This window comes from Cibotium barometz, chromosome 43, assembly GCF_041138505.1.
Source record: "Cibotium barometz isolate CiBa-2024 chromosome 43, ASM4113850v1, whole genome shotgun sequence".
In the NCBI taxonomy this organism is placed as follows: domain Eukaryota; kingdom Viridiplantae; phylum Streptophyta; class Polypodiopsida; order Cyatheales; family Cibotiaceae; genus Cibotium; species Cibotium barometz.
The window spans coordinates 10761622-10774259 of NC_141088.1; the positions used below are offsets into that span (position 1 = coordinate 10761622).

The 12638-nt window shown below is 38.2% G+C and overlaps 1 protein-coding gene across 1 annotated transcript; it reads left to right on the forward strand.

The window, feature by feature from the left end:
* Positions 1-6235: 6235 nt before the first annotated feature.
* LOC147613511 (oxygen-evolving enhancer protein 1, chloroplastic-like) lies at positions 6236-7560 on the forward strand. Its single transcript, XM_086781480.1, has 2 exons — positions 6236-6546; positions 6651-7560. Exons 1-2 carry the CDS (start codon positions 6307-6309, stop codon positions 7404-7406), a joined length of 996 nt encoding a protein of 331 aa, XP_086637606.1. The 5' UTR covers positions 6236-6306; the 3' UTR covers positions 7407-7560.
* The last annotated feature ends 5078 nt before the right edge of the window (positions 7561-12638 follow it).

The following is a 12638-nucleotide window of genomic DNA, read 5'->3' on the forward strand; positions in this document are numbered from 1 at the left end:
TGGCTTTGTGTCATTTCCATTCGCGGTGCTAAGCTTTCCAGCAGGGGAACAACCTCAGAGAGAAAGAGTGCCAGCCTAAGGAGATAGAGTTTCCTAACCTCCATGCCCATACTTTTGAGGGCACACCACCACCAAACACTAGGCAATAAATTACATGAAGATAGGGAGGTACCACTTAGTGTAGATCAACAAACCACTCCACCAAGTGATTTATTCTTTGAGGTAAAGAATACTTTGAGAGATACTAAGGGACTTTTCCCACCTACCCTATATCTAGGATTACATTGATGTAACCTATGGAATGGCCAAGAAGATTCCCCAAAGAGAACCAATCCTCCATGGTGTTCACAAATTGGAGGTCCCACTTATGCGGCTATACCTCGAACATCCTTCCAAACAATGGATAAAGAATATGCCAATCAAAGAGCATGGGGGTTATAGAAGCCAACTGAGATGATAGAGCTTTCAACAACATAGAGATAAAGAACCAGCCAAAGTGGTAGCTTAGATATGTCTATAATCATGATTGCTAGGCCACATACTATGCCATGTCAAAGAATCAACCCCTTGATGTACATGCCAATGCACAGGCACATGCATTAGAAGGATTATGAAGCAAGAAAGAAGACTAATCCTCTACTCATTAACTTTCCAAAATTTTAGTCACTGCCTTTTAGAATGCTTCTACAACGGAATGAATGTGCGGGATGATCGTCCAATTCATGGCTTCTTATCAAGACACCCCGAACATGGCCATCCAAGCTTCAATAAAGCTCTTTGACACAATCAAGCTTTTCCTTGCAAGATTTTAAGAAAGACAAGGGATCCATGTAGTGGCATACGTGTCTCATGTCTAGGACCTACATTGTGCCCTCTATAGGCTTTTTGCCAAGATCCAATTTTTAGAGGTAATTTTTGGTGGAGGCTTTCTAAATGAGAGCTTTCGAGGAAATGTTTTCTTCCAAATGCATCCTGTCACACTACACCTTTGTGTTCACCTTAAACAATGGTGAAGCTCTCTAATGACTAGAAGCAATGTAACACTTCCACCAGATGTGGTCATCTACACAAAGATTCTCACATCAATCATCCCATCTTTCTTAGCTTCCAAAGATGGAAGCAGATCTAGGTAGGAGGGTTGTTAAATCTTTTTCGAACTCCTAAAATCCATGCCTCTAGCCTCATTTATATTCACAGTATGTTTAGGTCATGGGCCACTGTTGTATTTAATCCTACCATCATAGCCATAAACGTTGTATATATTAGGAATTGGAAAGCCACTTAAGTTGGGCGGTCGAGAAAAGCTCTCTTGTATATATACAACTTTTGATAATGTGAATGAGGAATTTCTGTCATTTCTCAAGTGCAAAGCTTCCTTCTTCTCTTAAGCTCTTACCTTCTTGCTTGCTTGATTATAGTGTGCATGCTTTTGTGTATTGATGGTATGTATGAAGTAGTGTGCATGCTTGCTTACTTGAGTGAGAGAATGATTGAGTATGATTATAGAAGAGAGTGGTTGAGTATTTATGGTATGTGTGAAGTAGTGTGCATGATTGCTTACTTAAGTGAGAGTGATTAGGTATGATTGTTGTTACCATATTATAGTAGTGATGTGTGTGAACACACTTAGGACCGCCGGGGCACTTTTTCCCTCACTAGGAGGTTTTTTCCCCCGTGCATTGTATATACGCCCATTATCTTCTAGGGCTTGTTATCTTTCATTTTTGGCACTCATAATACACTACTGTGTTGTGCTCAAGCTTCCTCATCTTCTTGAAGTTGTGTGTGCATTCCTGCAACCCTAATTCCAACAATTGTCAAAGAGAGTGGTTCAAGCTTTCTAGCTTAACTTTTGCCTTTAGGAAGGATTTCTTAGTTGATTAGAGTAGAGCAAGGGCTTAAACAAGATGGATTAACGCACCTCTTGGCTTCTTTAGCCTCTCTAAAGGGACTTCCATAATCCAAGAAAAGTGGTCTAAACACTATTACAATTGTGGATTGAGAGGGAAAGGGAGAGGCTGGGGCAAGGCAGGGAGAGGGAGCCTATGGGTAAAGGAGGGGGAGAGAGAGAGAGAGAGAGGGGGGGGAGAGGGTGTGACACGAAGAGAGTGGGGGAGACAGAGAGAGAGAGGGGGGGAGGAGAGAGGGTGTGACACGAAGAGAGGGAGGGAGGGTTTGAAAAGAGAGAGAGGGAGTGTTTACGAAGAGAGAGACTCCTAGGGTTTAAATGTGGTAAGGTCTAACCTTACCCCATTAATTAATTAATGTAGGGGGTAGAATGAGTGAATATTCCTTAAAAGGATTTTGTAGGAATGCCTTAAGTACAATTTTCAAGATCCCTTTTCCCCTTCAGCCAAACCAGTAAAATTTATTAGCAAAAGTTAGGGCTTATGAGCATGCGTTAAAAGGGCACTATAGGAGGGCTTTAAATTCCAACTTTCATGATCTTTCTCCTTGTAAAAAAATCCTACTAAATAATATGACAATACTCCAGGTTGCTATGCCTTGGGCACACTACAAAGCAAAATGATTTGAAATTCTATTGGTGAAGCATGTATCATGATTAACCAAAACTTAGAATTTAGGATTGTAAATAATGGCCAGTGATGGGAAAATCGATTCCATAAAGCATTGCAATATCAAGTAAAGTGTCTTTTGATGATCGCAAACATTCATGAATAATATTAAGTGCTTGATTGAAATTATGTTTTAGAGATGTATAATAATTTTTAAATGTGAGAAAATGTTAACGCTACAATTGAAATTTTGTTCTAGAGATGTATAACAATTTTTAAATGTGAGAAAATGTTAACGCTCGATAGTATTTTCTATTAACTTAAACATTATTTAAAATATAAAATGTCAAGGATCTATTATATCGACTTCGCCCCAATGTTAAATATTAATATTGATTAATGTGGGAATAGACAAGAGCTAGGCGGCTGTGTAAATTAGCATTGTATTTAGGCTTTAAATAAAGTGGTTCTAATGTGTGTGAACACTTGCTAGTGGGTGTAAGTTCTTTATGTAGGAACAACCTCTTAAAAGGGTCTTATGTAAGCAATGATGATGTGTGGTACAATGACACCTATTAGGGACACTTGGGATCATGTTTGACATGTGGCATATGTGGTGGGAAGCCTATGCTACACCTTTCTAAAGAGGGGGGTTCACCTATAGAAGAACCATTATTATAATGATCAGTTTATGCTCCAAATCCATGAGTTTTTAATCTCTTATTTAACTCCTTAATCTCTTATTTAACTCCTTAATCTCTTATTTAACTCCTTAATCTCTTATTTAACTCCTTAATCTCTTTATTAATCCTTGATCCTTTGTTATTCTCCCAATTAAGTGTCATGGCTATTGCTCACAACATTCAGTCCGTCTACACGCATCTTTTTTTGGCCTACTCCATACAATAGTGTTACGATTACATACAGTTAGTAGGCCACATCAGCATATATAGTTAGTAAGCAATAGCTTTTTGTCAGAAGCCTTAAGCACCAGGCACCTAAGTTATATAACAAGTCATATCACGTATTCTTGAACAAGAAAAATATAACTTTTCGTGATTAGGGATTTTTGTTAAATTTGGGGGTTTATGCTACACTAAAAAAAAGAGGTCTTGTGAATTTTGGAAGCATCCATAGGCACTCATGTTATGAGGATTTTTGCGATTTAGTTATTTTTATCAAATTTGGGGGTTTATGTTACACTTTGGGTTTTTTAAAAGAAAAGCTCGTATGAGATTTGGAAGCATCCATAGGCACTCATGTTTTCATAGTGCATCTTGGAACTATATCGTTGATCCTGGTGTTGCAAAACAGATTTCTTGGAGTCTTGTGTTAGCTCACTCAAGTATACACATTGTTTTTGGTATAATTTAGCAATCACACTTTTTTAATCTCGTCATATCCTCCCGGTGCCTTGTTTGCACACTCCCGTACCTCTCACCTTCTCTTACTTTCCCAAGAGCTCACATTGAGGGGGGATTTCCTATTCCTAGAACCCTCTCCAGCTTTGGGAAATCCTATACTATGAGGATGTTGCAAAGAGAAAATACCACTAACCTTTATGGGTTTGGTGGGTTCATGACAAACAACTGAAGGTCAACTTGATGGTCCCAACAACTACTCATTATGGAGTTTCATGATGAAAAGTCTACTAATAGTAGCTGGGGGGGTTATGGGGGGTTGTCATAGGGCAAGAGTCTCGTCTTGCACCGCAGCACCAACTCCTGGCACCTCCTCGCGATAGCATCAAGGGCGACTCAAACCGTGGCTTAAGTGATGTCAAGCATTTTAGCACCGCTACGCCTGAACCCACTGAAGATCAAAGATGGTGGAATGCCTATGATGCTAAAGCAATGACCATGATTTCTCTCTCAGTCAAGCGATCCATTGTTCCTCACATCCGATTCTACAAGGTTATGCTTGGGTGGTCCTTGAGACCATGTTCTAGCCTTGTAAAATGAGCACAAGTCATGTACCTGATGTAGGAGCTAGACAACTTGACCATAAACAAGGGTGATTCCACCGCAGATCACCTCACCAGGGTAACAGACCTAAAAGAATAGCCTGTTGAATATAGATGAGGTAGATGTTGATAACAAAAAACTGGTTATCACCATTCTTAACTCCTTACCTGAGTCATATCATAGTTTCCATACTTCTCTAAATCTCTCTACAAGAGGAGGAGGCAATCCTATATCCTTTAAGGAGCTAATTGGATTACTTCACCATGAGGAGCACAGGCAAGGGAGAACAAATCTAGCGGTGATGTAAACAGAGAAGACCAAGCCCACGTCTCTAAGGAGAAAGGCAAGGTGGACTCATCATACCAAGAAAAATAAAGGGAAGTGTCACTATGGCCACAAACCAAGGCACTACATCAAAGAGTGCCAAAAGAGGCTTGCAAAGCTAAAAGCTGATGAAGACTCTGCACTACCTTCGTGCGACGACAAGAAGTAGCAACAAAAGAAAAAGAAAATCTAGTCAATGATAATTAGGCTCTTTAGCCACATTTTCACTTTGGAGGGGAATGCTAAATATTAATAGTGATTAATATGGGAATAAACAAGTGCTAGGTGGTTGTGTAAACTAGCACTATATTTAGGCTTTAAATAAAGCGGTTCCCGTGTGTGTGAACAATGGCTAGTGTGTGTAAGTTCTTTGTGTGGAAACACTCTTAAAAGGGTCTTATATAAGCAATGATGTGTGGCACAGTCACACTTATTAGGGACACTTGGCATCATGTTGACATTTGGCATATGTGGTGGGAGCCTACGGCTACCTACACCTTTGTAAAAGGGGGGTTAACCTATAAAAGAACCATTATTATAATGATCAGTTTATGCTTCAAATCCATGAGTTTTTAATCTCTTGTTTAACCCCTTAATCTCTTTATTAATCCTTAATACTTTGTTAATCTTTGGGTTAAGTGTCATTAGTATGCTTAGACCTTGCTGGTCAACATTTCCCTCTCTACATAGCAGGGTCCTTCAGCCAATATAATCCTTAGAAGAATCAAATGATAATAAAAATTAGGTGTATCATCTCTCAAACTTGGTGCCTTTCTTATGTTGCTATACCTTCGTGGGTAAGGTGTGATGTTACACCTTCATGGTGGGTAAGGTGTAGAAGTAGGAATGCTAGTGAGAGTTCCACCATTAACAAGTAGGGAATAAGACTTCGCCAATAGGATCCTTAGAAGAATCCAATGATAAAAAAAAATTAGGTGTATCATCTCTCTAACTTGGTGCTTGTCTTCTGATGCTGCACCTTCATGGGTAAGGTGTGAGAAGTAGCAATGCTAGTGAGAGTTCCACCATTAACCAACAGGGTTTATGATTTTTTTGGGGGGATTTAGTTAACATGCCAAATGATATGGATCATGTAAGTGGGCTCAATTGAGGCATTGGTTTATTAAGACTGTTCATCATGGGTGATTTTGTCAATTGGAGAGGGCATTGATGTTCTTATAGTGAAATGGCACCATGTGAGTCCCTATGGGTATCTAGGTAGCATCATGCATAATGTGGTGGAGTTACACGAATGATTTTTCACCTAGGGAGGGTAGGCCCATATGGGATGGTGGAGAATGTGGATGGGAGGAAAAATTGGGCCAATGGGAGAAGGCTAAGGGGGGGAAAAAGACTTTCCTTATCCCCTTATCTCTTTGGGGCCACCAAGCAAAGCGTGGACAAGAGCGCGAGCAAATCAGCCAAGCAATATATTATTTCTAATCACACACACCCTTCTTTGGATCCTCAAAGCTCTCTTCTAAGCCCAGACGGTAGCAATCATGGCTGCTTCTCTGACATCGCGATTGGCCCCTTCCTTCGTCCAGCCTGCGCTCGAGAAGGGTTCTCTGCCTGCTGCTCTCAAGCCCGCCTCTGTGGCTGCCTCCTTCGGCCTCAAGCCCTGCTCTGCAGCCAAGGTCTCCTGCTCTATTCAGGATGATCTGAGGGACCTGGCCTCCAAATGCAGCGAGGCGGGCAAGCTTGCCGCCGTGAGCTTGATGACCTCGGCCCTCATTGTCTCTGTAAGTGGTCTACAATCGTGCGAGATGCGTTTCAATTATCGAAGGTTAGATTAGGGCTAATTACCTGACTGGCTGGCTGTTCTGCCCTCTTCTTGATGGATCAGGGTGCCAATGCGGAGGGTCCTCCAAAGAGGCTGTCCTACGATGAGCTACAGGAGCTTACCTACTTGGAGGTGAAAGGTACCGGCATCGCTAACCAGTGCCCGGTGATAAAGGGTGGGGCTGACTCTTTTGCCTTCAAGCCTGGCAAGTATCAGCTTAAGAAGCTGTGCTTGGAGCCCACATCCTTCAAGGTGAAAGCCGAGTCTCCGTTCAAAGGCGGGCCAACTGATTTTCAATCCACCAAGCTCATGACAAGGCTCACTTATACCCTTGACGAAATCGAGGGTCCTCTAGAAGTGGGCTCTGATGGGTCTCTCAAGTTTGAGGAGAAGGATGGGATTGACTATGCCGCTGTGACTGTACAGCTCCCAGGCGGCGAGAGAGTTCCCTTCTTGTTCACAGTCAAGGAGCTTGTTGCCACAGGCAAGCCTGATGCATTCTCTGGTCAGTTCCTTGTGCCCTCATACAGGGGCTCCTCCTTCTTGGACCCCAAGGGCAGAGGTGGATCTCAGGGTTATGACAATGCTGTCGCCATCCCTGCCGGAGGCGCCGGAGATGAGGAAGAGCTGGCCAAGGAGAACATCAAGGATACCTCTGCCCTCACAGGGAAGATCACTTTTAGTGTGGCCAGGAGCAATACTGAGACCGGTGAAGTTGGTGGTGTCTTCGAGAGTGTGCAACCCTCTGATACTGATCTTGGATCCAAGGCCCCCAAGGATGTGAAGATTGAGGGTATCTGGTATGCTCAGGTTGAGTAGGCTGCCTTAGCTTCTTGAGAGAAGAACATGGCTTCTTTTCATCAATGTAAAGCAAGTTTTCCATGTGTATCTCAGATTATCTAGCAGTTTGGGCTATATATACTGTAACATGTGACTCTTCTTTTTTACTTTTTTAAATCATGTGATTGCCTTCTTTAGGAGTGAAACTTTTTATTTGTGAACTATGAATGTTTTTTATTATGTAAATAATATATCTTAATTCAGGAAGTGAAAAATCAAATGAGAAAATTATTTCTTGCTTGTAAATCTTAAATTTTGGTTCTTAAAATATTCATTATTTGAGTAATTCAAACTAAGATTTGATCAAATATTTAAAAAATAGTTACTACTTTTTTTTAAATGCAATATATTCTATTATTACATTCAATAAAGGTAAATAATTATTTAAAAATATTTTTTAAATACTCTATTCTTATAATTAACATAAATAAAAAATAATACTTATATAATAAATATAAAATATTTTATTTATACTTTTGTAAGTTTTTAAAATATTAAAAACGAATGTATATTGTATGTTGTCTTGTAAGTTCAGAAAAGAAAAGCCACAAATGAGGAGAGGACCAGAGTGAAAATATGTGGAGAAGATACATAAATTTGTAACAACTTCAAAAATGCCATGTTGATCTTGTGACCATACATTTACCGGAGGAGCAACCCAAATTAAAGAGCATCTTACTAGCTTAGGTAGCAATGTAAATAAATCTCCTAATCCACCTCATGAAGTATAGACAATATTTTTAATATATACACAACAAAAATATCCTTTCAAAAATAGTTATAAAAACTTTGTAGGACCTCTAGTATAAATATGAAAAGAATGGTTGTTGAAGAAACTGCAAGTGATCAGAGTATCTCATGCATCAGAGGAAAATATGCAATCGTCGTCGCAATGTGATGTGGAGATGAGTGTAACAAAACCTGGCAATTCAAGTAAATTGAAAGAAGCTTTTGAGCAACAAAGGAAACTTGAAATTGCATTTGAAATGGACTCAAGCCTTTGAAGCTTGTGGTATTCCATTCAATGTCATTTATAGTCCTTTTCTTCAAAATGCATTGATGTCAATAACAAAAAATAGTTTGACTTTGCCAGATTATAAGAAGATACACACTTAATATTTACATAAAATAAAAAATATACTGGAGCAAACTTTGAAAAGAACACTATTTGATTATGTGCCCACATATAGATGTACCATTGCAATAGATGGATGGACAAATAATCAAGCAAAGCCTTCGATAAATGTCATGTGCGTTTGTTCTAGAGATATTGTTTTTTAAGAAACAATTAAGAGAAAAAAAGTCCTAATTCTATTGAGAAGGTTTATGAACGCTCAATCGTCACTCGTGGGAGTGGTAGTAAAAATATAATTGCAATAGTTTCAAATGATGCATCAAATTATAAATTAGCAAGACAGAATTTAATAACAAAGTATCTGGAGATAACATGGGTTCTATATGCACTCATACGCTTAATTTGCTCCTTAAGGATATTGGGAAGTTCACCTTTATATAATCTACTTTGGTGGATGCAAATTTTGTAGTAAAATTTATCAGAGATCATCAATTTACACGTGTTATTCCATACACACTCAACAATTATGCCTTCAAATTTATCAGAGAGCATCAATTTACACATACGTTATTTCATGCATACTCTCAATTATGCCTTCAAAATTTTTGTACCACAAGGTTGCCCTTGGATTTTTATGTTTTGGAGCATTTGGGAAAAGTAAAGGCAAGTTTAGTAGAACCAGTGGGGAAAATCAAAGGTCGGAATAATGGATGGAAAAGAATCCAAAACATGTCGAATGTGTAAGAAAGTGTGCTACTCTTATTCATAGTATAAACTTTTGGAAAAATGTGAATAAAATTGTTGATGTGGTGAAGCCATTTGTAATGTTCTTATGCTTGATTGATAAAGAGAATTTTGATATCGGTAAATTATATTGGATATTTTTTAATACTATTTAAAAAGTAAAGGATACTCAAGCTTTTTCTTAGAAATAGAGAGATCAATGATAGCACGACAAGAAAACTTTTGGTGGAAAAAAATGCAATACACCATTGCATGGCGCAGCATTTGTTTTGGATCCAAAATATCATCTTTATCAATAAGCAAATAATATAGAAGTCGTGAAAGGCTTTAAAACGGTTTTTGTAGTCAGTTATTACCTGGATTAAGGTGAAGATACATTCATGCAATGTGTGAGATATGCAAACAAAGAGGGTATATTTGGAGACTTGTGGCACATTGATAACTCTCTGTATACCATCTCAACAAAATCTTGGACTGTCTCCTCTGTATTGTGTTTCTTCTGTTGTCATCGTAATAGGTACATTTCGTTCTGTTGGCACATTTTCTCTTGGTGCTTGTGTGCAAACACTTGGTCGGCCTCTTCTTGTGCGTGCATTGCTTGGCTTATTATTCCAATCAACTCTACATCCAAGGATTTCATGTGCATATATTTGTTTAAACAAGATAAATAGAAGGTTGTTTGTGATTTAGAACAGCTTTCTCTTTCTTGAGAAACTTCTTTAAAAGAACTCTGGTTAAAACGACATGTTGACAATCCATGAACTTTAGTAGAGTCGTGTCTCTAGCACTGCCAGTCTTTTGAAAAAGGGTTCCACGAACAAACTGCTTAGGATAAGTTGACGAACCTCCTTCAAAGAAAGAGGAGACTCGTCTATGCACATCGAGTCGTCTAGACCATCTAACAACTTGAAGTTTGTTTGATGGCTCAGTTCTTGGAAAGCTTCTTCCATTATTTATTTAACTTCGACTTGATTCACATTAGGATCAACTCCTTGTAAAGCCCTATATAGTTATGTAAAAAAATTGATATTTAGTATCTATTACTTTTATAAAAAATCATATTTATATTACATAACTTCTAAAACACTATCGATTAAATCTATAATCATTTACATATTAAAAAATATCACTCAAAAAAATTAATATCAAGACATGAGACATACAAAACAAGACAAAGATTTGATTAAATAAAATATTAAACATCAAGATATAAGAGATGATTTTGAACAAGATCAAAATTTGAGTAAACAATATTTTATATATCAAGACATAAGAGACACTTAGAAAGAAGATCAAAATGACTTGTACACATGATTCATTCATCAATAGGATGCAAGCCTGAGTCAATACATATTTCAATATCATGCTTTGAAGCATGCTTAAAAATGTTCAAAAAATCTCTAGTACTAGAACGTTTATATGGTTCTTGATTCGTGGCTCTATTGGCATATTTTTGAAGCATGTTGAGAAAATATATGTGTGTTTCATACTCTCTAATTGTACAAACAACCTTAATATACACTTTATTTGGTAGCCAAATAGAGTACCACTCTTGAGAAATATACCAAGAAATATTGAAGAAATCGGGAGCACAGGTGCCTTGCACTTTGCACGTAAATTTTCAAGCCCTTCTAACTTATATTTGTTGGAGGCAGACAACCTTTTGTTGTTGTTTTGTTTGTGCTTATGCCCCAATCGATAACACCAATGTAAACATCTCCAGACTTTTCTGAGAAGTGAAACATGATGTTTCTTGAACAGAGATCGTTGTGCATCACACCATCTTTCATGCACACGATACATGGTGCAACAAAAGCTATAAACCAACTGGAATAACTTTTTTTGCACTCTTGGTAGAAGATAAGCATCATTGTAGTGTGACAAAATCCACTAGCGTCCTTCAAGAACTATCCCATGTTGCGAGAAAGAACCAATGCTCTAAGTGAGAGCCATTCCAATACTTAAAAATTAAAGTAAGCAACATTTTGAGCTAGACTATGAGCGTAGTGGAGCTTTATGGAAGATAGGATCAGAGATCACTTTGCCCCCATCCCAGTGCCCCAGCTAAACTATCAACCAGATTGTGATTATTCCCTCTTCAAACTGATCTAGATTTATGGAAGATAGGATGAGAGATCACTTTGCCCCCATCCAGTGCCCCAGCTAAACTATCAACCAGATTGTGATTATTCCCTCTTCAAACTGATCCTCAGAAGACCTTCCATGTGCAGAGGGTGTCTTGAGAACATGTCCCACTCCCCCCCATCCTTAGTTATGTAGATCATCCATGTTCACGAGCTGCAAACACTTGTGTATGTTTGCACATCTGTGGCATGCATATGAATATAGATTATGAGCGTAGTGGAGCTCTATGGAAGATAGGATCAGAGATCACTTTGCCCCCATCCAATGCCCCAGCTAAACTATCAACCAGATTGTGATTATTCCCTCTTCAAACTGATCCTCAGAAGACCTTCCATGTGCAGAGGGTGTCTTGAGAACATGTCCCACTCCCCCCCATCCTTAGTTATGTAGATCATCCATGTTCACGAGCTGCAAACACCTGTGTATGTTTGCTCATCTGTGGCATGCATATGAATATAGATTACAAATTACAACTTTCCAAATAATGCACCATGTGGTTAGATAAAAGCAAATAATCATTATATGCATACATACAACTTATATGAGTTTTTCATGCTAAAACCAAAGAGAATACAAATTCATGTGAGAATCAAGTATAGAAAAATTGTACATGCTTGCCCAAACATGTGTGTACATGCATGTTCTTTGATGGCATGAGTGACTTCATGTAATTTTTCATTTCAAATTTTATAAAAGTGTCAACAATTTTTTATTTTATACAAGTTTTTCTACTAGTTTATTATCCTCAGTCGTCTAAGTATATTCTTATCCTAAGCTAAAAGTTATTTTTGAGATTTTTTGGGTTGATTTGGTTTAACTAAGTGTCCCCCCAAACTATGGATCTAGAAAAGTTAGGATATATTCCCCCCTCCTTCCCCCCTCTCCTTTTCCCCTTTTCTATAAATAACTTAGCTTTTCTCTACAATTTAGACCCCAAAGAAGTTTGAAAGTATGAAAAACATGCTTTACAAGCTAGGCAACACCTAACACTCTAACTAGTTTTTTAACTTACACTTTCATCTTCGAGCTCTTAACTATTTTAATTGTGAAAGCAATGAGGAGGTTTTGAAGGCTACATCATGTGTGATGCAAGGATAAAAAAGAAGATATTCCATGCATTCATCTATATTGTGGGTTAACAAAAATGTGGTACATTTTACCATATAGGATGGCAATTATCTAAGCATCAATGATAATAATACATGAGAAAGCATAATATTAGAATCATACACTTCACATCTTTCTTT

Bases quoted from the DNA above. Each gene is read 5' to 3' on its own strand.
- LOC147613511 (XM_086781480.1), top strand. From the start codon at position 6,307: ATGGCTGCTTCTCTGACATCGCGATTGGCCCCTTCCTTCGTCCAGCCT. The intron at 6,547-6,650 runs GTAAGTGGTCTA...TTGATGGATCAG, and splicing joins CCTCGGCCCTCATTGTCTCT to GGTGCCAATGCGGAGGGTCC.